Source organism: Bradysia coprophila, unplaced genomic scaffold (assembly GCF_014529535.1).
Source record: "Bradysia coprophila strain Holo2 unplaced genomic scaffold, BU_Bcop_v1 contig_732, whole genome shotgun sequence".
NCBI classification, from domain to species: domain Eukaryota; kingdom Metazoa; phylum Arthropoda; class Insecta; order Diptera; family Sciaridae; genus Bradysia; species Bradysia coprophila.
In genome coordinates this window covers 886,273-911,168 of record NW_023503972.1, presented here as the reverse complement: position 1 = coordinate 911,168, position 24,896 = coordinate 886,273, and the positions used below count along the sequence as shown (strand labels likewise).

General features: G+C 34.8%; 1 protein-coding gene across 3 annotated transcripts in view; it reads left to right on the top strand.

The window, feature by feature from the left end:
• The window catches only part of LOC119084433 (lachesin), a 106,932-nt gene that overhangs the window by 17,813 nt on the left and 64,223 nt on the right, over positions 1-24,896 (top strand). For all 3 annotated transcript variants that reach the window (XM_037194412.1, XM_037194411.1, XM_037194413.1), the window contains 3 exons: positions 6,658-7,057; positions 10,142-10,260; positions 13,634-13,841. In XM_037194412.1, the coding sequence (XP_037050307.1) occupies positions 6,982-7,057; positions 10,142-10,260; positions 13,634-13,841 (403 nt within the window). In that variant the 5' untranslated portion in view covers positions 6,658-6,981. The remainder of the gene's footprint in view (positions 1-6,657; positions 7,058-10,141; positions 10,261-13,633; positions 13,842-24,896) is intronic.

Below are 24,896 nucleotides of genomic sequence, written 5' to 3'. Positions count from 1 at the left end.
TATCAAAAAAAATAGTATGAACGACTCGGGGCAAAAGTAAAAAAATTCAACCTGTGCGATTAGAGCCCTTGCCTTCGGCGCGGGCTCCAACTCTCGCACACGATTGAATTTTTTTACTTTCGCCCCTTGTCATTCAATGTACTATTTCAAGGAGCATCGGCACTTAAAATGCTGGTTTCTTTTTAGAACTAGCATTTTAATAGTGTAACTCTATGGGACATGGTTCTTCTGGTCGATCCTTTTGAAATGAAAATCGGGCGACAGCAACAAGGGTCAGAAAGCTTACGAAGCAGCCAAGCATGCTTGCTTGGAGAACATTTTGAATATTACAATTTTTGTTAGAGCACTCCCAATTTTTCAGCACTTAATTTGCCAATTCATTTGGGAGAACAAAAAATTTGCTTCGAATACCTGTAAGTAATACCCATGGACAGCAACACTAATTTTAAAGCCACTCATTGGAACTAAATTACCTGGAACTAAATAGAAAAATTACTTTTCATGAAACACTCAAATGATTACTTTTGTGCTGCTTTTTACGACAATAGACTTTGGTGACTTTCATTCGATCGGAATAATAAATAATTCACTGCGAATGAAAATGCTGTAAATATCCAACAAACAGAATAAGCTTCACCGAATAACAATAACAAACTGAATTTCCACAGATTTATTTATATAAAAAAAAACAAAATCAAATTTAAAAATGCAAAGCGATTTTCCTCGGAAAGAGCAAGTTTCTTTGCTTTTACAACAAAGAAAAAAGAAAAGGAAAATAAAACTTTTCTGTTTTCAACAGTTCCTCTTACATTTATAAGATTTTTTTATCGATTCCCATAACCAATTTTTCGATTTTTTTTTTTATTTTCTATATTTTTTTCAGTTACAATCAAATTTCTTCCTTCTTTCTTTAAATGAAAACGGTGAGTTTGGTTGGGCTTTCTAACATAAAACTTTGGTTATATATAATGCATTATATATACGTTACACGTAACACCGATAAAATTCGATATTTTCTTTTCGCATAGTTTTATTTCTTGCCAGTAAAAAGCTTCAACAAAATTTTTTTAATGTAAAAATCAAATTTCTTTCACCATTGTCACACATTTCTTTCTCTCATATTTTCTTCTCTTTTTTTTGTTAAATAAAAAGTTCGATTCCACCACTAGCTCTTATGCCAAGTTGTTATATATTTCCACATACTTGTTAGAAATCCGACAAAAAAAACCGTATATATACCCTGTAGTCATTGTTATATTGTACAGTATGTATACACATTTGATTTTGAGAACTAAAAAGTCTTTTTACATTCTGCGAAATGCAATCCCCAAAAATATACTACTGCATCAAGTGGCACATCTGGTGGAGTTATAGAAAAGTTTTTTTTTTTTGGTTATTTTGTTTCGCTGATATAACAGTTTGCGAGGAATGTAAAGCTGTACAATAATCTTATTTTCTACCATCGCATCGTATGTATAATAGATATTTGATTTAGTCTAAATCCTTCTTTCTTTTACAATGGGGATGTAATATATTTTTAGATCCGTACGCAGCAATGGGGGGCTGATAGGTTTTGTCGAGGGTTTTGTTAATAGTTTTAATTTTGAACATTCCTGAAAATGATGGTCCCACTTTTGCCAGAAAGGACGCCGATACGAAGTTTATCATCGAAAACGAAAATATATTATTTTCGCGCACGAATTTAGGCTACAATTTAACATTTACTTGATTCGTCTTAAGAGTAAGCGAGTCCAAAATTGTCATCAAAATAATAATAATTTTCCCCCAATAGTAGGCAAAAATTTAGCCATGTGTAGATTCCTCTTAAAGGCAGGGTAATATATATAAATAAAATAAATAACAAGCTATCGATCGATTTGTGTAACATTCACAAAGTTTTTTAAGTGTATTGAGCTTGCGCGCGCACGTTTGTACTTCGAAGTCGAGCTTTTACTGGTGCATTGTAACTGTTTACAGATAACAAACCCAACAAATGCAATATAAACAGTTCAAATGGGCTGTTTCGAAGAGTATACTGGCTTTCAAATTTGGATAAACTCAAAGTCGATCATTTTAATTTGCTTCCACTTTAAAAAGGATCTTCAACATTTGGTCGCAAAAATGCTATATTTTTGATGATAATTTTGCACTCGCATCCTTTTTGGAAATATTAAAGACATCGTTTGGAGTTGAAATTCTTTTACTTTGAATGAAGAATAGAAACGTTTGTGGTGATGTAACGTAAGTCAGAGAAAGCTCACGATAGTTCACGAAAATTGACACAAGATTTCTATTCTTGATGCAAAGCTAACACATTTTAACACCAAATGGTGTTTTTACTTTTTCCAAAAAACATACGAATTCAAAGTTATCATCAAAAATACAACATTTTTGCGCCCAAATGTAGGCTGCAAATTTGCCGAGCGAAGATACCTCTTAACACAATGCTAAATTGTATCCTTAATTCGTGCGCAAAAATAATATATTTTCGATGAAAACGTCGGGAAAAAGTGGGACCATCGTTCTGTTTCAAAATGTGTTGCCTTACGAAGTTATCATCGAAAATATATTAATTTTGCGCACAAATTTAGGCTACAATTTAGCGTTGTGTTGATTCGTCTTAAGATTTCCACTAAATTCCATAGATCTACAGGATAATGCTTCGGCCGAATATTGAGATAATGTTGTACAAATTTTGTACACTTCACACAGAAAACTCTTGAGATTATCTCAATGGAATTCTCTTGAGTTGTACTATCTTCACCCACATCAAAATGAATTTTCCTTTCATTTATGTCAAATCCAAAAATTCGAGATATAGGTCGACCGCGGTAACAATTGACTCGACATTATATAAAGAAAAACTTCATCTGATCAGAGCCTGAAAAGTCAAACAATACCATCGAAGTCTTCAATTCGACAACATAGATTGGGAGATTGCACAAAACTTACAATATGGGAAAATTACTATTGTCTAGTATTTTGGAGTATTTTAAGTACGTACAAATTTTAAACGGTATGTGGAGTACACGTTAACTTCGTATAAAGAGGTATCGGTACTTAGCTACATTTGCATGTGTCGTATTTCATTTTTGATAATATCTTTTCATCAAAATCCTTTTTCAAAAATGTACGACCGCAATAACGACCACACGAATGTGGTAGCTTTAAATAAAAATCAGTTTTGGTTGTAGTCGTTTGACCGGATCTGAGAAACATGAGCAGTTGAACGAAATTTTCATAAACTGCTCAGTTTTCTCAGAGCTGGACAAACTGCTACAACCAAATCTTATTTCTGCTGAAAGCTAGCACATTCGTGGTCGTTATTGCGGTCCTATAAAAACGGGTTAAAAAAACGCCCAAATGTGCTTTTCAGCAGAGCACCGATGCATCTTAAGCCCATAATTACTAAGTTAAATTGCATAGATGTTACTCATCTCTAGCCTCGTCTCTAGCAGTTGCATGCATAGTTCTCTGAACTTCTCACATTTAAAAACGGATGGATACTTTGAGTCGGGTACTCAGTACATTTTGAAAAAACTTATGAATTGAAATATGCAATGGCCATTTCTAGCTTTGCTCTCAGTTTTAAATTATAACTCAATGTTAAACGTTAAAACTAATTATGAAAACCTCTGTGATTATACTTCACACATTTATGCGGTAAATAAATTCCAGCTAAAAAAAAAACTATCTCAAACACCACTAAACCCTAGACAAAACCTCTTCAAGCTCTTGAACAGAAGGATTTACAGAGAGTGGCGCTTCTGTGAATTTTTATTTATAAAAAGAAATCCGTTGCAGATTGCAAAGTAAACTCTTTACACAACAGCGAAAATCATTTCTCACGTTCTTATCATCAGGGTAAATTATTGCAACATAAACGACATAACTGCGCTTATCTGTTGATAGATCAAATCGAGAATTGGACTCATTGGTTGAAGATAATGATTCATCATTTTATTGATGAAATTGCAAGAAATGGTTGTAACTTAGATCCGTTCATAGGAACTCTCTCACCCTCTCTGTGCGGATGTTTATTTAGAAATAATCCGTTGCAGATTGCAAAATAATATTTTCGCACTTGCATTAACAACGGAAGTCCTTCCTCCGGTTATTGCTGCTCACATAATATTTGCTACATTGGAAGATCTATTTGCTGATGTATAAAATCGAATATTGGACTCATTGGTAAGATAGATTTTATTTTAGATTGGACTGATTGTTGTTGAAATCAATCAAGAGCAAACCTGAAGAACTCAACAGAGAGAAAAACTTTATTTACCATGCGAACGAATGTTATGTCAGTGATGTATACAAGTCAAATGGAAATTGAAGAAATCGAATTGGTTTCCCATTGAATGCTAGGCAACTATTTTATGGAACTCTGGAAACTTTTCAAAATTGAAATATCGGAATTCTGAAAAAAACATTGGAACAGAGAGACCTATAAACTGGTAACATATTTATCATTCATGGTTGTAGGACCATTTATACTGTAAGGGAACAGACTTCTGCTTGACCATTTATGACACAATAATTCTGGGAGGAATACTTTTTGCAAAGTTTTTTTTTCTTGCTCATTGATTTGTCAGTCTTTATGAATCTTAAACTACATGTACATGGAACTGGGTCATACTTTACTCTATTAAGGTTCTTGTCATATGAAAATCGGTTTCAATTTACTATTTTTATACGTAAAAAGGTAGATGCTATGTGCACAAGAGTGCAAATGGTCGCAGTATATTAAATATATATTATTTCCTTGACTGAAAGTCAGGGTCTTACACCAGAAAATACCGAAAATGTGGGTAACAAAAAGATTCACTGTGATTGAAAATGTATGAAATGCTATGAAAAACGTTAAATGTGGGTAACAAAAAATCGTTGAAGGCACGATAACTTGAGTAATTCTCAACCAATTTGGATGATTCTTTTTTTTAAATACGTCGAATTAAAATCCCGAGGCAGTACCGGACTGGCTCGAAAAAGCCCATCGGGGGCTCCATGCAACTCAATTTAAAAAGTCCCACAAATTAAAAATTCTCATACAAAAATCCAAAAGGCCCATCGGGAATTCCCCGAATTCACCATATGGCCAGTCCGGGCCTGTCCCGAGGCTAAGTTCGAAGATGGGCTATGTAGGACTAAGGATCTGGAAGCTATCCTAGAAAAACGGGATTTATACTGTTGATCATACCCTCAATTAAAAAAGATTGTTTTGATGAAATTTGATTTTGTTTGGTAGTGTGGGTAAATTATATAAGTTTGTTTCCGATGTGCATGAAACTAGTAGGAAGAACAATTTCATCATTCGATGCCCATCTTCTAACGTGTAAACATCTATTGCTATCAAATTTGATAGTTGACCAACAACTTGATAGTTGACTAACAACTTGATAGTTGACTATCAAATTTGATAGTTGACTAACAACTTGATAGTTGACTGACAAATTTGATAGTTGACTAACAAGTTGATAGCAGACTAACGAATTTGATAGTTGACTATCAAGTTGTTTGTCATTTATCAAGTAGGTAGTTTTTTACTCCCTTTACCACATCTTACACCAGCAAAATGCCTGTTATCAAATTAGCACACTTTGATTAAAAAGTGTAAGAAATTTTAATAAAAAAGTTAAATTTTTGCAGGCAATATAAGATGAATTATCTCAACTAATTTTTGAAGATTTTTTTTAAATACATGGAATTAAATAAATCAAAGAGAATATTGTAAATACTTTACGAGTGTGAAATTTGCGGCCAGAGCGAAGTGATTTTATTCACGGTTGAAGGTTTTGTGAATGGGAAATCGAGGGATTATTTTTTCTCGGTCTACCAATAAATTTCTCCTTTTACAAATATTTTTAATCCCTTTACCATTATAGAGTGGTACCAATTTACCGAAAATATTGGTAAACTGAGTTATTTTTAACGATGAACCAAAAACTAATTAGTTCATTTATTACCATGTCACCATGTGAAGGTATATTAAGTACCGGGGAACTTCCTTTTTTTACGCAAAAGTGTAAGAGAAGAACATCTATCGCACTTTTTTATTTTGTGAAAAAGTCCTCGTTCCACATTCACAAAACAAGCTTCACATCTACTCTGATGTAACAAAAACACAATCAAACAGAATAATAGACAGCTCATACGAGTGGGAAGTTTACGGCCAGAGCGAAGCGAGGGTCGTTATCTACACTGGTCATATTTTATTTATGATTTGAAGTTGATTGAAAATCTTGAAAATTGAAAATTTTTAAGAAAATTGAAAGCTCAAAAAGTGGTCAAAAATAATTCCACCTTACCCTCGATGGTTTCCAAGAAAAAAAAATTGACAAATTTTACTGTCATTTGCGTGGAGTCATTAATATAGTAAATATATTATGTATTAAATGTCACAAGTTTTCATGAATACGTCAAAAATACATTTAGAAAAGTGTCAGTCAAGGGACCTGACCCTCCCAAAAGGTGGGACCTAGTTCTAAATACTACCGAATGCAAATAGTTAGTCCGAGGGCACCACTTAGTCAGCCTATCATTGATAAGAATTACCTTTCATCTACAGTGACCGAATTTATAGTTCCGATAGCAACCAATGAAATTACTCATCTTCACACTAACCTGTTTAACAGTTTATTCCAATTTTCATTTTAGGGTCATCAGGATCATCAACTTCACTACTGGATACTGGTCAAAATAAAATCGAAAGGAGTGCATCAATTCAATTTACATCGAGCACTGAATTTGTGTTGTTTTACCCCGTAGAGTTTGTGTATATCAAAGGTTTTCCGTTACAAAGAACGATTTCAATTTATGCAACATATGTGAAGTTAACACAGTGAACTAATGTTTCGAGCACATTAAACATCGTAGATTGAGTAAAATGAAACTGTTTGATCTATTTTTTCAGTGAATATTAGTGCTTTTTGTGCATTGTATGTGCATTACGTAAAAAGCAAGAGCAAACAAAGCGGCACCATGGTAAGCAAAGCAATGGCATCGATGTCGCTTTTATTAACTACTATTGTGCTGACAACAAAATGTCGACAAGCAAGTGAGTAATTTTTCATAATTATTTTCCAATTGAGTTGGGGAATTTGATATCAAATGTTTTCAAAAAAAAAAAAAAAAAATAGAAATTAGTCAGGAACATGAAAATATTTTGATGGTTTAAAGGAAAAGCGAATAATGTTCGATTTCGAAAAACTCTTGATTAGACAGTAAAAATAAACTTTAACAGGGAGAAGTGCAACCTTTTGTGTAACGTTGACGAGAGTGTTATATATCGTTCGGTAAAAACGAATTTTAACAGGCCGAAAACAACCGACCGTCATCCAGAGAAGCAAACACAACCACAACTTAAACAAATTTGTTCGTTAAAACTTCAAAGTGAGATTGTGTTGGCTTCTCTGTGGATGACGATTGACATTTTGAACGGCCTTGGAAGAAACCTATATGTACCCCACACATCGAGTTTGAAAACACAAATAAAGAAGACTGTCAGGAGCCTGCGATTTTTTGTAAAATAGTTTAGAACACATATTTAACTGTTCTAAAAAAGAAACTCAAAGCCAATGAACAAAAGAAAAAAACAATAGAATGTTACAGCAGGGTCTCGTATTTGTAGTTTTACCGTACAAACTTATCGAAATGTTTTTTACACGCGCCCCTCCATGAAAACAGAGAATATCAAGCGTCAAAAGTTATTGGAAACCACACGTTTTCAGCTCTCTTCAGGTCTTGGGATCCAGGCGATGTTTTACTTAATGGTGGAGTTTGTTTATGTTATTCGTCAAAGAGAGAAACTTGATACGAAGACGGAGCTTACTCTCCGTCAACGAGAAGTGTGATGCACATCGAACGATCAACTCGTTCGGCTTTACTTCGCGTATTTTCGGTTTCGTTTTTATTCTAATTCTTCTTCTTAATTCTTAATTTGTTTTTGTTGTTTCTGTGTTTCATGGAGTGGCGCGGAGAGAATTATTGTTATATGAGTATGTATGATTTGTCGAGACGAAGTCGGTGAGCGAATTCACACTTATACTGCAATTTCGTTGTTTTAGGCCTAATGATGTAAATCACTATTTAATTGTTTTAATTAACTTATAAAATGTTTCATTAACAATGCAATTAAATCGTAGAAATATTTTCAATTTCTAAATAAATTATGAGAGACCACAAAAATTTTCCTTTTCGTCTAATTCAAGCATTCATAGCATTACACATCGCATAAAAAAAGTCTCATTTTTGAGTGTCTATTGACCTTGGTCTCGCCTTGGATCAACGAAATTCACACGAAAACTCTACTTTTCATTTTTTTATCCCTTATTATGTAAAATACTATTTAGTCGCCTTCAATCGCCTAAATAAGCCGAAAAGAAAAAAATTAGGCACCAGTGCTCGACAGCGGTAAAAAATGCAACTATCATTTTTCATAAAATTTGCTTATGTGACGATTGATTGATTGATTTATTGCCCAAATATGCGTAAGGTGATAAACCTTATAAATAAACATTATACGCGAGACAAAACAACGCGAGTACATAAATTTGCAAAAACTTGTAGAAGGTCGCCTTATAAATAATGAGAAGAAATCGTTAAAATATAAAGAAAAATTTAATAGTTTTGATATCATGCAACGAGTAAAAAAATCAATTGCGGGCAGATACCTTTTTCGACTGTGTTTAAATACTGACCATTTGCATAGAATTCTTTTGTCTTAGCTATAACCAATACACTCTCTAGCAACCAAACTATGAAAAATAAGGTGGTAAACATTGACAGTGTGTGCAGTCATAGCAAATTTTACACTTTTAAAAATAAATTTAATGAAGTATGAATTTGTGATTGTGATGTCTTTTTTGTGTGTTGCTCCGTTATTTTGGTGTGCAAAAATTAAAATTTGTATTTTTCGTGTGATCTCGATATTGCCTTTAAAAAAAGCGCGGCACGGCAACTCCATTACAAAAAAAAATCAGTGTCAAATTTGTCAAAATAAGGTGGTATTTTGACTGCGTCAAAACGAAGTTTGGTTGCTAGAGAGGGTATTGCTATAACACTTCTATAACACTGGTTCTTCAATTAAGGTCTGCATAGTAAAGCTCGTAATAAACGTTTATCACGATTCCACGGTTCCGTAATATAGGTTACTGAATTTTGTTAGTTTTTATGTTGATAGGTAAATTTCAGTGAATTTTGATGATTTTTTTATTCGTAGTCGCAGTGACGAAAAATGTCGAATTATGACTCTAAGGAAGGGGTTGTACTCAAAGTAGTGAATTATAAGAAAAATCAAACTCTCCACTGGGTTTTATTATTAAAAGATGAACGATGTGAAAATAAACCGTGTATGGAATTATCAATCGAAAACAAAAATAAATCGAGACTTGGCTCAAGATAAGTTTTTACTTTCTGTCTCTCTTTTCATTTACTCCATTCCACATGTTTCTGCTGAAAACACAGAAAACGATGTGGGTTGACTGAAACTTCAGAGCCTCCTAACTGCGCAACTGTAGCATGTAAAAATTTTATTTGAGTTGGAGAGTAGAGAGTTATAAGGGGTCAAGCCAAAAAGTTTTGGAAATAAGACCACGAATTGTGTTGTGAAAAATGTGACATCTGATCGAGAAACATTCAATATAACAGAAACTCGAACAAACCTCAGAAATGTTAGATATTTTCGCAACTTGTGCTTCAATAGAAATTTTGCCCACATGACGTAAAGACTGAAGACACAAGTTCGCAATAAAATTTTTTGCCACTCAGCATCATCATAATATGCAAAACTTGCAAACTTTAAATGCCTCTTATGTACAGCATCGTAGGATACTCATTTAAAAAAAAAATCACTTTCATGCACTAGTGCGAAAAAGTATTTAATGAAAATCACTTTACGCACCACTCTGACCGTTTCACAGTTTCCAATCACCGAATATTTTTTTTTTTATCTTCGAAATGATACGACATCTAATTCCAACCTAATCAATAAGTAACAAGCGAAAACAAAAATTATAAATATATCATCTCCAATCCCCATACCCGTAAACAATATCAATACACATTTTTTCAAGGAAAATTTAAGTAGATCCATCGTAACATTTAATAATAAGACACATAATTTGTAATTTTTTCTTTCCAGATTCAAATACACCAGCAGTTCGACTTCCACATTTTGCGGGACCTATAGTAAATGTATCGTTCCCTGTCGGTAGAGAAGCTGTTTTGACTTGTAACGTTGCAAATCTTGGGGGTTTTAAGGTAAAGGTATTGTTACCCATCATTAAAATTAACATAAAAAAGAGAGAGGCACTCGGTTCAGGTGGATTTTTTTTTCCTATGGCTATATGCGTGTAAAAGCTTTTGTATTATTGCTCGGAATATATTTCGGTTCGGTTATAATGTTACCATATAAATTTATATCCGAAATTGTACATAATACGGGTGGTTTGGAGGGAAATATGTTATATCTTTTTCAACGAAGGGAAAAATATACAATTTTTATACCCGCGGCAAAAATGATTACTCGTTACAGATCGATGCATGCGTTTGTAAAATAAGTCGGTGTTTACAATATTGGGCTTATTATTGCTCTCTCTAGCACCGAAGCGCTTCAGAATTTGAATTTTCAATTAATACAATGCTGCCTCTGATTTGGTTGTTGTGTTTCATTTTGAATTTGCAGCAGACTTACGGCGTGAATATATTTGACTTATGTCACAGTGAGCTTCGGTGCAAGAGAGAGCATTGGTTTACTGAATTAGAGTGGGTATATGAATTCAATTTGTTTAACTGACGATAACTTTTGTGGCTCAGGTAACCCTGCCAAAATCCAAAGGTAACTGTGAGGTTATGTTCTTCAACACATTTTTTACGTGTCCAACTCTTTTGCAATCCCTCGGTCAAATTCCACCCAATTATTCACACGAAAATTAAAGAAATGAGCCAGCGGAACATTTTGAGCAATTTGGTAAATTCTACTTTGAAACATTCGCGAAATTCTCGGGAATTTTTAGAAAGTTTGGAGAAATTTAAGAAATCGACTTCGCAAAATAGTTCCTGAATTGAGCTGAAATCATTGACGATAACATTTTCAATTTACTGTTGCATAAAAGAGACATCTGCACCGAATTCGAAAGGGTTCCATTTCAATCGGGTCGGTATTAAATTGGTAGACTAAGCAAACGTTATCTCTCCGGAAACTGTGTATAAAACAAAAGGAATTCATTTCATGCGTTCTTTGAAAAGTATACAAAATATAAAAAAGGTATTTGGCATAAAGAACCTACGAGGCCCAAAAAACGTGGATCAATTTCAACGGAAAAAAAGGTTAAATATTCTTACTCCGCATAATAACATACGCCTCTCACCGACACACACACACGTACTATAAGCTACCCGATATACATTTTAATATGGAAAAATGAGGGTGAAGCATAGAGATTACCGATTTCTTTATTGTATAGATAGCGATAAATCACCGACGAGTCGATTTTGTGTGAAATATCGAAAGTAATTTGTTTCACATTTCGATGTACCGATATAAATATTATTCAAAAGTTTCTGATGTCTTATGTCTTATTGCGGAAAAAAAGGGGATAGAAATATGATTTCTCGGGTTATAACCGTTTTCCATATCGTTAAGCATAATATTTTAATTGGATTTCAAAGGAAATTCATTTTTTGTGTGGGTTCTTTCTGTTTGAAATGAGTTCATTCTCTTTGATTTTTGGATAATTAAATAAAGGAAAGAATTCACTTTACATCGGAGATGTTATTTATTATGCTAGAAAACAGACCGTGGCACTCGTTCTATACAGGCACATCACGATTTGATACGCATTTTGTAGAGTTAATTTTCGTGATTTTTTTTGGGTATACTTGTCTAAAACCACAAAAAATAAATTATTTTGAACTTAAATTAATTATCCCAGTTTTACATTGCCATGACGTTGTTTATTACAACCAATCGACAATTTTTACCTCAAGTTTTACAAACCGTACCGCAATAAGTTCTATTCACTGCAGCCCCGGTAAATTAGTCATTACTTGCATGACATGTTAGCATATTATGGCCAAGCAAACTGAGGTGTTATGTTGAAACTTAAACCCCAGTAGCAATCAAGCCTGAAAACTTTGGGGAGGTCACGTAGTTACAGATACGCGGATGACACACCACACTTGATGATAACATGGCGGATTTCATACAAAAATTCACCTACTGTGATGATTGTCATCGCTGTGATGATGTGGTGAAATTTTTTTTGTATGTAAAATCATCAGACGTAGTGTGTTCCCGCGTATCTAATAAAATGGCGGTCTGCGTGTCCTCCTGTTGAACATCCTAGGATAATAATAATGAATTCATTAACATCGCAAAAAATAAGTAACGATGACAGAATTAATGTCACATGTAATACCCTGAAGAGGGTATACCCTGAGGAGGTGCACTCAACAGCTAAAGAGAAAGCGACAACAGACAAAAATTGTTTTACAAATGTATCAGCCTTACAAATTGATTTCGTTCGGAGCATTAGGTTTTTCCTTTTAAAAATAAGAAATCCAATAAATTCATTTATAGTCTAGAGAATCTAACCCGGGATTCTTGGCGTATGTATGAGTCCAACGCTTTATCGATTGAGCTACCTGACTCTGCCGAGGGCCTATAATGAGTAGTAGTAGATTACGTTCAAGTTCACCTCCAACTCGGGTTACCAACTCACCAAAGCAACAAGAACGTATTTTGACGTGATGCAATCGGTACGCTGTGTTCACATCGCGTATGCATTGCCATGCACACAACAGGCTACCTTTATTACACGCTACATAGTCGGTATATTTAACATTCCATCTGTCACCTACTAATATGTCGTTTATTGTAAGCCACCTCGACTTCGGCTCGGATATCACAACAATTCGCACTGCCGTTTACATGAGCACTGCCGTAATCTAAGCACTGCTGTGATTTGCTAAGCACTGAGTTAACCTATATTAGGCACTGCTGTAATCTACTAAGCACTGCTGTAATCTACTAAGCACTGCTATAATCTACTCTAAATGTCTACTATCCCAGCAAGACAGAAAGGTATTATTTCGAAGGTTTTTCGAATTTTTAAAGGTCGTTCTAAGAGGGTAACATGATAGCGGCATTCGTTTACCATTGATATAGGTAAATGTGAAACATTCCAATTCGAAGGCTTGTTACACTGCTGTTTTAAATTAAACGAACAAGGTTGAATATTTGAAATTCCAACATCATTAAAACTCTGCTGAAGAGTGGTGTACAATTTTTAATGTAAAATGAACATAAAAAAATGGAAAAAAGAGTACAGGGAGAGAATTAGAATAAGCGTCGTCGGATTAAATCCAATTCGTGTTATTTATTTATGATATAGCGAATATCAATATACCATTACGTGCTGTAAAGTTGTACTCATGTGGTAACGCATTTGAAATACGGCGAGAAACTGTCGGTTCTTATAGTTCTCTAACAGTCTAACGTCTTGCTTTTCCATTTTATTAATGTAAATTGTAATGAAGATGATTACTCCGATGGAACCTTACGTTGAAATATTAAAAGCACACTTCACATTGTAAATGTTTTCATTTGTACATTTCCATCTCCCAAATATAGGTCGGATGGCTGCGGGCATCGGATCAAACAGTTTTAGCTCTGCAAGAGCGTGTTGTGACACACAACGAACGAATAACTATAACACACGAAGACTTTTCCACATGGCGATTGCGCATCAAACAATTACGTGAAACTGATAGAGGTTGTTACATGTGCCAAATAAATACGCTAAAAATGATAAAACAAGTTGGATGCATTGATGTACAAGGTAAGCAAAAAAAATATTTAAATTTTTGTTGGAAGTGCTCAACGGCTTTGCTATTTAAATTCGTCGGTGCTGGCCCGAATATAATTACATAGTCGCATTGTAGTTTTAATGCAATAACAATGCTGAACTTTTGCACAAATTCGTTTCACTCTTGAGTGGAACAGTAAATGTTGTTGTTATGAATGTGACAAAACTTTGTTACCTAATTTGAAGAAGTTCAGTTACTACTGCACCCAACTTTCTCTACAAAAATTCACCAATGCATTCCGACCGTTATGGGACCGTTTCTGTGTTCACTTTTATTTAACACAGGACGTAACTGAAATTCATCGGCCATAACATATTTTATGAGTTCCTTAAAAATGTCAGATCTAAAATCAGAAATGAATATATTCTGGTCGCTCTGAGGCGCTCACTTGGAAAATATTTGCCTTTTGAATAACGTCAGAATGTCTCACATTTCCAAAGTAGCGCCTTAAGAGGCACCGGTACTTAGCTAAAATTGTAGCCTACATTTGTGTGCCTCGTATTTCATTTTTGATATCTTTTCATCAGAATCCATTTTGGAAAATGTACGACCGCAATTCCGACCACCTTTAAATCAAAATTAGTTTTGGTTGTAGTCGTTTGACCAGCTCTACAACCAAATCTATTTTCTGTTGAAAGCTAACACATTCGTGTCCGGAATTGCGGTCGTACATTTTTGAAAAAGGATTCTGGTGGAAAGATATCATCAAAAGTAAACTAAAATCCAGTATTGAAAAATCGCCCTAATGTAGGCTTTTCAGCAAAGTGGCACTGCCTCTTAAGAGTTATCTATGATTCGCTGAAAAGCATACATTTGTGCGTTGTGTATTTTATTTTTTATGTATCCGCTGTAAGGCGTTTCTTAAATATTGGATTGAACCTTGGCTGAGAAAACTGAACTATGGTATCTGGGAATCTGGCACACGGTGTCAAAAGAACGCACTTTTAAACTACGTAAAAGGTGAACTCGCACACGCAAGTTTATTACTGCAAATGCTTTTTAGCCATGTCATCCACTTAATGACTCCTTTTACAAAATTTTGGTATAGTTGAAAAATGCGTTGTTTTAGCACAGTGTGCCAAATTACCCTACGCCGAACTGTTTATGACAATTTCGGTAAAATGTTGAGTTTTCTCAGAGCTGGAAAAACTACTGCAACCCAAAATTGTTATTGGAAGCTAAAACACTGCTTCTCTCAACCCTAAAAAATCTATCAAAGCGGTAAAGACAATATCCTGAGAGGATTTTCTTCTTGAAAATCCTTTGTCAACGAAATATCAACAAATATCCGGCCCTCGTTCAAAAAAAAAAACATTCCACCAGACTGAGGAATAGAAAGAAGGCAGTCAAAATATAAATAAAATAGCTGTGGGAATAATGCAGCGACTTAATTAAAACGAGCTAAGAACGTCCCTGTTCGCACAAATATTTTTCTGAGTGCTCGAGAATAGGATGAAATTTGACATAGGTAGTTTGCATGATGGTTAAATTTGCAAATTTTCTTCAACTTATCCATTTTCTGAACTGTCCGGAAAATGGACAGTACAAGTATATAATTGGCCTAATACTTAAGTCATAAGCACTTGCTTGAATGATTTAACACTGGGATATACACGATCCTCAAGTGAAATCATTTCACTCGTTCCGCCTTCGGCTTCACTCGTTTCGCGAACATATTCTCTCACACTCACGCACTCATTCAAATTCCTCCAATCAGGATTCACATACTTAGTCAAGTGTATAACACATCGAGTATACAACCTGTCGGTTCGCAGTAAAATGAAATTTTCATACATTTTTCCACACGAACTGAAAATTTTGACAGATGGCCCATACATATACTTGGCTTTAGTAGACATTTATGGATAGTATAAATATGATAGGAATGGTAACACGACTATCATACCTGACAAATGAAACGGTAACCAGTTCGTTTCAATTAACGAATTTATCTTAAAACGGGGAATCATTTAAAACTAATCTCATGAAACATTATATGAGGGATTCTTTTGAACTTCGACTGACCGAAATCGGCGAAATTTTTTCTGTGACTTTTTTATATATGCCTAGTTAGGCCTTGGTGCTTAGGTCCCAAAACCAGTCTCAGATATTTTTCATCTTCCATACTTGGCTGGTGACAAGTTGCCCAAAGGTCGAAAATGGGGTTTAGTAGTCCGGATTTCATTTCTGTAAGGTGGCAAGGACACGGGCGTGTGTGGATTTGTTGGAAAGATGAGGTCGAGTGCTCCTGGGGCAAATATTACCTTCAAAAAATTTGATGATAAACGGCCGAAAATATGACTTCCGGAAAGTTTTTCTGAATCGATGAATCGGTGAACTTTGATGAGGATGACCTCACTAATGCAATTATTTGATTAAATTGTTATTTATTTTGAGAGTGGAGGACCTCTGCTTTACAGCGATACCAATATTATGTAATAGTCTGACACGTGACTACCTAACAGTAAAAAAGTGTGTGTTCCACCCCAACAATGAACTACTGCATATTGGTAATCCGTGTCCTCGCCACCTTACGGTAATGAAACCCAGACTACGACAACCAGGTATGGAAGATCAAAAATTTCTGAGACTGGTTTTGCGGCCTAATCACCAAGAGGGATTCTTTTGAAAAACAGCCTACCGAAATCGGACGCATTTTCTATTGGAATTTTTTATATGTGCCTAGAAAGGACTTCGACCCTAGTGGCCACAACCACTTTCAAAAAAATTCTTCGAAGTTTGTGTGGCTGATCAAAGGTGAGCAAAAGCCGAAAAATTGCAATTTTCTTACAAAAATTGCTCCAGTTACACGAGCCGTACAGGGTCGTGTGGGGTGTCATTAGAAAGGTAATCACATGTACTATTGAGCCGAATAGGGTCTTATTGGGTTTAGAATTCATCCACACTGAAATATGTGCAGATAAAGTTTTTAACCGAATACGTACACTGTTCTTACTGAAATTTCTCGAGGTACACAAAATGTGGTTTGGATGCATCTATGATGAAATATGGACACTTAAACATTTCAACTTCTTTTTCATCGCATATGTATCCAAACCACATTAGTCTCTATTTGGCTCAAAAGCACATAAAATTACCTTTCAAATGATACCCCACACGACCATGTACATTTTGTGTACCTCGAGAAATTTCAGTAAGAACAGTGTACGTCTTCGGTTAAAAACTTTATCTGCACATATTTCAGTGTGGATGAATTCTAAACCCAATAAGACCCTATTCGGCTCAATAGTACATGTGATTACCTTTCTAATGACACCCCACACGACCCTGTACGGCTCGTGTAACTGGAGCAATTTTTGTAAGAAAATTGCAATTTTTCGGTTTTTGCTCACCTTTGACCAGCCACACAAACTTCGAAGAATTTTTTTGAAAGTGGTTTTGGCCACTAGGGTCGAAGTCCTTTCTAGGCACAAATTCCAATAGAAAATGCGTCCGATTTCGGTAGGCTGTTTTTCAAAAGAATCCCTCCAAGGCCTATCTAGGCATAGATAGAAAAAACTCCCAGAAAAAATAGAGCCGATTTCGGTCAGTCGAAGTTCGAAAGAATCCCTCATAAACTTAGACGGGAAATGGTTTTCCTTCATCTGTAAAATTATAGCCAACTGGAAATGGGACGATGAATCGTAAGGTAACGAAAAAAACAAACCAAACTTATGATACACGAAACGAACGGCGAAAAAAGTTATACTTTATGAAAACTAATAAAAAATTGCAATATAAACTTTAATTTGTTGCAGCCGGTTTCTCTTTCCTTCTGTTCCTATTTATATTGTGACATAAAATAAATCTGCGGCTCTTCGGTGCACATAATAAACTTAATGAGAAAAAGTTTTCTTTTCCTCTAGCTTAACTACTTGTTTTTTTTTTAATTTATTTATTTTTCTCGTTTTTCTCTTTTATTGAAATAATTTTTTTTTTAACTCAATCAGTAACTCAGGGAGGTGTACACATCTCGCCTGTTATATGTATCAGAACGATAGAATGTTTGAGATCACGAAGAAGAAGAAAAAACCCCTGTGATGTGTTGAAGACGTATACCATTGAAAACACTTTAGATTAAAAGAGTATATTTCAGGCGAGAAGAATTTCATTGTCAGCATGAGTGTGGCGTGTGTTGTGTGATGGAAATATTCACCGGTTGAAAATTGAAGAATGTTATTCAGAATGATTTTATTACCTGCAATGTGCTTTCAGCTATATACCTTCCGTTTTCCTTTTACTCTCTCGCTGTACTGTGTATATATACGTATAAATTGTATAATGCTCAATGTGATGAAAATAAAATGCTTGAATTTCTCCCGTACAGACATGAAACTTTATCAATTGCTGAAAGTTATTATATTTTATGTTATGGTGAAGCCAAAACTTTTTGTACAACATTTTCAAGTTTTTAAGTGGGTGATTACTTTATTGAAGCTGTGTGTTACACGAAAATCGGGTTCATATCTTATGCAAAAAGTACCAAAACTGATTTACAGTTCTATTACGGGGGGCGGTTGCTTACCGTTTTACTCCTTTCCATATAATTTTATGTTAAAATTAACCTGTTAAGTGCGCGCACTAAACAAAAAACAGGGGGGACCATAGAACATTTTATAATTTCGATTGTATAGTACACCGCACCTTTTTTGGATTACACGTTTGTGTCATGTTTAAATGGTAAATTGAATTAAACATTTAGGAAGAAAACCGAGTGCAACTTTTGAGATGTCTGTAGTAATGTCTGAAAAGTTTCTTTTGTTAGTGGAGGTGGTTGAACATTGTTTGTTGGAAACTAAACCGAAACTAAGTTGGAATTCATAAAAAAAAATGATTTCACAAATGGAACATAAATATCAGTTTTCTCGATGAAGCGAAGCAACTGTTTCCAGTTTTCATACTAACAATACGTGAAGCTTATGGCATATTTAGGTTATTTGGACAAATTTTCAGTTGATTTGAATGTTTGTGTTTAGATTAAATGATGTTGTATGTGTTGTGTGCGCGTAACTAGCTATGCAAATTGCAAAGACTAATGACGAAACATAACCAATGATATAATGTAGTGGTAATAAGAACCTGGTATTTGCTACATTGTTGAAAGTAATTTTTTTTAAAACGTAATCGATTGGTACCAATATTAAAACAATTAAAACTGAAGTGCGCTATTGACACAAAAATTTAATTTAAAGAAATATCAATATCGAATTCCAATGAAGCACTGCACCAAGGTAAATATAGTGAGGAGGTAATGTCTTGTATAACCGAATCAGATGTGCGGTGGCACGATAGTTCGATACAAACGCCATCTCATCCCTTCATTTAAAGCAAAAAATGGAATAGAAAGTCATTTTAAAAAATGACATTACCTCCTCACTAAATTTACCTTGCACTACACCACCGAAAAAATAGATTAGCTGACGCCGTCGCTGGTACACTTTCAGACGACAAAAAACATTGGCGGCGACTACATTCAAATCTATTTTTAAGTTGACCTATCAAACATAGCGTTTCTGTTTGTTGTTTCGCTTGGATTTATCGTTCTAAAAATATCAATTTTCGTCTATGTGATGCTGAAGTCAGTAGTCGATCCAATACAAATCATCTGAATTCATAAAATTTGTTTGAGTTTTCGAACCTTTTCCATTTTCACCACCCATCGTCCATGCTCAAGGAGCTACCATAGTTGGAAAATCGAAATTTTTTAGACAGGAAGAATTCAGAACTAACCGGGAAATAGCTGTCACCGGGAAATCGGTAACAGCTATCACTGGGAAGAAATCACACCGGGAAGAACTCACACCGGGAAATATCTATCAGCGAGAAGAATTCAGAACTAACCGAAAAATAGCTGTCACCGGGTAATCGGAAATATCTATCACTGGGAAGAACTCTCCGGGAAATTTATCAGCGGGAAGAACTTATCGAGAAGTTTCTACCAACGGGAAGAACCCATTGGGAAGTTTCTAACAGGGGGAATTCAGCGGCGCTTTCGCTCAAATTAAAGTTTCATTTAGAATGTTGAGTTTGCACAGTTTCAAAGAATGGTCCTATTTATGCATCATCACAAATCAATCTTCAAAAAATATCGCTCGCTCCGCTCGCGAATTTCTTTTTTTATATTTAAGTAAATTACGGCATAATTTCCGAAAGATGGTTATGCCCAACATATCTGGCAGATTAGAACAGAAGATAATTTTCCAATGAGTTTATATCAAAGGATGGATCTCGTGCAGTTAGTATCTTTACAAACATTCTCATGTACAAATTGATGAGTGAAAATTCATACAGAAGAAAGTCACGAAAAGGTTATAGCATTGTTAAAATGTCAAAATTTTGGGATACCGGGAAGTTTTGACTAGGTTACCGGGAAGAAAACATTATTTCCATGCACGGATTGATGTTTAGAGAATTTCTAATAATTGACGGAAGACCACTGTACATCGTACATCGTTTGCCATAATTTGAAGAAATTTTAGGTTTCTTGAGCAAGTAAGAATGCCTCGTGTCATAACGATTGAGCTTGCAAGAGAACTGCAACGAATGATGTTTCAGTCCATTAACACAGCAAAAAAACGAATTTGCAGACGGCAAATTCATACATCCAAACTGCACATCTCAATTCAAGAAAAAGTAAAGGCGATATCACGTTATAATCAGTGGCTCCTTTCATCACTTCGATTTTCAGCTTAGATTTGAAAGTTTTTATACACTTCAAACGTCGAAGGTCATTTACAGAGGCTGTTGTATTCATGCGTTTCTTGTTTCAAGATTAGATGGTGGTCGGGGCATCTTAAGTTGTCCGCATGGCGAGTGTGGTGGGAATGAACATCGTGATTGTATCGAATTGTGAAATTGTGCTTAGTTAATCCATTCACGATCTTGTGTAGTTGAATGAGCCACCTTTTCGACGACAGCAAGTTTATCAACAGGCAGTACACTCATTGAGTAAAGATACGTTGACTCGTGATATACATAAACAAGTCCGAACAATTATGTCCGGAACTGCTCGAAGGCTGGACCTATGGAAGTCACCAGTGGACAACACTTAAGGCCACTACCGATACACAAAAAAACACGCTTCAGAATTTATTTCATTCATATTCAAGTCTACCGTGCCATTTGCCAACTATGTAGTAGCCCTACTAAGGTTTCAGAACTTCCACAAGAATGTCGATTTCGTTTCTCCATCTGCTACTGAGCAATACTCTGGAACATCATAATTGACAAAAAAAAAACTGTTTCTCAACACGATCAAAGCTTACATGAAAACGCGTCTTTTATTCGGAATGACCGAAAATTTGGACTGAAGTCTTTGAGACTCTTGGAAGCGAAACTTTATTGTCACCACCATATTGCAATCGAAGGCCAAATATATATTGTCAGTTGAGAAGCCTGTATCCGAAGACTGTCAGACTGTTCATCCGAAGCAACCACAGAACCAGCCGGATATAAAACAACTTTAATGCCATTATTCCAGAACGTCATTACATTTCCTGTTCGATTATTACATCGGTTGCAGCTCGTTTACACAACTATTTTATGTACTTGCACAAATTACGACCGAAAACGATTTACTGCCAAACAAAGCACTATCGGTTCGCTCTCTGTACCCACTGTATATATTCATCGGAATATTATACCCGTCCATAATCATATTAAATGATTGTATACAGTATGGTTTTTACGGTTCGATTAACATCCATTATAGATATTGGCCAAGCATATGTTTAAATTATCTTGCGTTCAATTAAAACATCATGCAATTTAATGAATTTATCCACTTTTGCCAAAATCATAATATGGATCACATTCAGTGTAGAGAAACTAGCGTTTCCTAGCATGAACTGGCTGTTATATAGGGATATTTTGTTGGCGAAATTTAGTCGAATTTCCAAAGTATGTTAGCCCGTTATTATTCATCCAATATTATTAAAATATTATCGTCAATAACATTTAATAATTTCGATGGAAATTTCAAATATTCGTTCGATTACATGCTTTGGCAAATTAGATTTTCGTCATAAAACGGTTTATAGATTTCCCAATTCAATTAAAAACTGAGAATTTCCCAATGCCATTTTTAACTTCTATGTGTGGGAATGTTTGTAATTTCCATCATGCAGAATGTTAAGCAAATTATTCGAATCCATTGTTTTGGTTTTTATGATCACGTTAATTAGCAGTTTGATGAGTTTAAAGTTAAATTAAATTTAATTCAATTCGATTCATTCAAATTGAGGAGATTACCACCCCATATATAGCGTAATTTGTTCGTAATTGATATTCGGATGCGTTGCAAATTTACTTTTTGTAATGCGACTTTCATAAAAAAATGACATTGCACAGTTAAACATAAAATTGAATACGAATACGAAAGGATAGTCCGAATTTATGTGATTTACGAATTGACGGATTTATTTTAATGCTTCGATATAGACGAAATGTTGGGCTTATTTTCAGAGCCAGAAAAACGGCCTGAATTCGCTAGAGTTTTATAGCTCTACGATAGGGAAGATAGTGAACCGTGAAGACGTCATTTCTTTTTATGAATTGACCTCTGGTGACTTCAAACTCGTTAAAAGATTAAATGTTAGCCAAAAAGATGGTCAAAAAAGTATGAAACGTCTGGTGGCTAGAACAACGAAGTTGTCATAAACGACAGGTTTCGACATTATTTTGGATGACTTACTCCATAAACAGTGACAAAAATAATTTCATCGACAGGATCAATTAAATCGCGTTTGCGATTACTCAATTGATACACTATTCGCATACGCATGTAGAAATAGTAAATAAAAACACTAATCGCACGCGATGAAAGAAGATCTATAATCTTAGTATACGAAAAACTGAAAAAAAACCTTCTGAAAGCTCACCATCATAGACTGGTTTTGTCATAGTCATAGGTGATAGGCATGAGGTACTTTTGTCACATTTTGCAAAAGGGATCATTATAGTCCAGGTACTCATGTCAGAAAATGTGGCTCCGATCGCCTTGCAACTTTTGATTTAGAACTGAGAAGAAATAGGTATCAATTTCTGGAGGGAAGAGTGCTCAACAGATAGGAACTGACCTCTGACGATCTTAATTATGACGATTTTTCATGAAATAGGACAAAAAGTCAGATGTACGTTCGTTGAGACGTTGAATCCTTAGGTTGTAGAACTTGGAAGGTGTAGGTATCAATTTCTAGGAGCTGATTGACCTTTGACGATCTCAATTATGACGACTTTTCATGAAATACAGCAAATTTCATATATAAAGAGAAGAAAACTAGTAAACCTCGTAAATCTCTGAGTTCTAGAACAGGAAAGAAATACTTATCAATTACCGGGATTAGTTACTTTAAGTAACTTACTTATGAATTATCGGTATGAGAAATGATGCTCTTTAAAAATGTCGAGTTTTCGTTTTTAAATTGCCAAAACAAAACAGAGAAAAACCTTACAAATTTAAGGTGGTAAATTTGGTGGTAGGTGAGAATCTTTGATCATATCCTGGGAACCACAAAACGGTTCAGGCTCCGCTGGGCAGATTTCGAAACAGTTTACTTATACCTTACTAAATCACTTATCACAAATCACATCCAACGTGACGAAGAATTGGCCAAGTTAATAGTCCACAATGTTGAGGAATTTTCCGTGACACTTTTTGAGAAAGTATCGATACCAATCCCATTTGGACTCACCCAAAAAAAAATTGTTCCACAAAATGTCGGTATTGGATCACCCTCTTAAAAAAAAGATTATTGAAAAAGATTCATTCCTTCAGGAGATATTTGACTTTTAATTTTTTTCATATAAATCGCTTTTCCAATCTCGGGAAAAACAATTTGTTCTTTTTTCACCACAAACAACATACGATATCAAAAAAAAATCTAAAGTTGCAAGGCAAGCGGAATGACACATGCAACCGTACTAATAATTGATTTATATTTGGTAAAAGGGAGCATAAGCTTCTTCTGGTACATTTTGTTCAACCGATAAATAATTCCTATCATTTCAATAATGCTCTTTTCACAGAAAACAAATAAAATAGATTTCATAAATATCAAATTTTACGGACTGTACATTGGCCAATTTCCGCACAAGTTACATCTAATTTTCTAGTTTTTAGAAATGCTTCTCCTTTTTTTGGTATAAATACTTATAAACCCTTAAGTTAATAGTTTCTATAATCCTTGAATATTCGTTGCTAATGTGTAATGTTGGTTGCTAAGAAATAATATAATATGCGATAAAAAAAGTATCGGCAAGCCTCGACAACCGCTTCATCGAGTGTAAAGTACTGCGGTCTCCAGTCAAAATTACACATCTTGAGCCTAATAAAGTAGTTTGCACCGAGATTCGTACAATGTTTTATGCCACAGAGGCAGTTTGCAAATTTTGCATATTGTGAAGCTGAGTGGCATAATATTTGTACCTGTGATATCGATGTGTGTAGAAATCTGCAAGTAACGTCGACGAAATAGTACATTGAATGACAAGGGGGCGAAAGTAAAAAAAGCCAACAGTACGAAGGGAATTATGTCAAGTTATGCATTAACACCTGGGTGAAAAAAAGCCAAATGCTCAAAAGTTCGAAAAACCGATACTCGTTGGAAAATTTATTGAAATTTTTGGGAATAAGTGGAGTTGGACTGGAATTGGATTTGAAGAAAATAATTTGAATTTATGAAACAGGTTTCTTGGAGTGGTTTTCCCCTCACTTTTGAGTCGCAATTATTCGTTTTTCAAACTTTTGAAACTTTGTTTTTTCACCAAGCCATTTTCCCTATTTGTTTGTGGTCAACGTGCTTTCCTAGTTTACAATTTTCACATAATGACATCTAAATAATTCGATATCCCATGTACATTATTAAGTTATTTATTTCTAATTATAAGTTTTTGTTGGCAGTTCATTTAGTTTGATGAGCATTTTTATTTCCTTTGTATGACCAATTTGTGAGTATACAGATGCGAAAAATTGCTACGATAAAATGTTTCATTAGTCTTCAAAACCAGGACGAAAGCATTTTCATGTA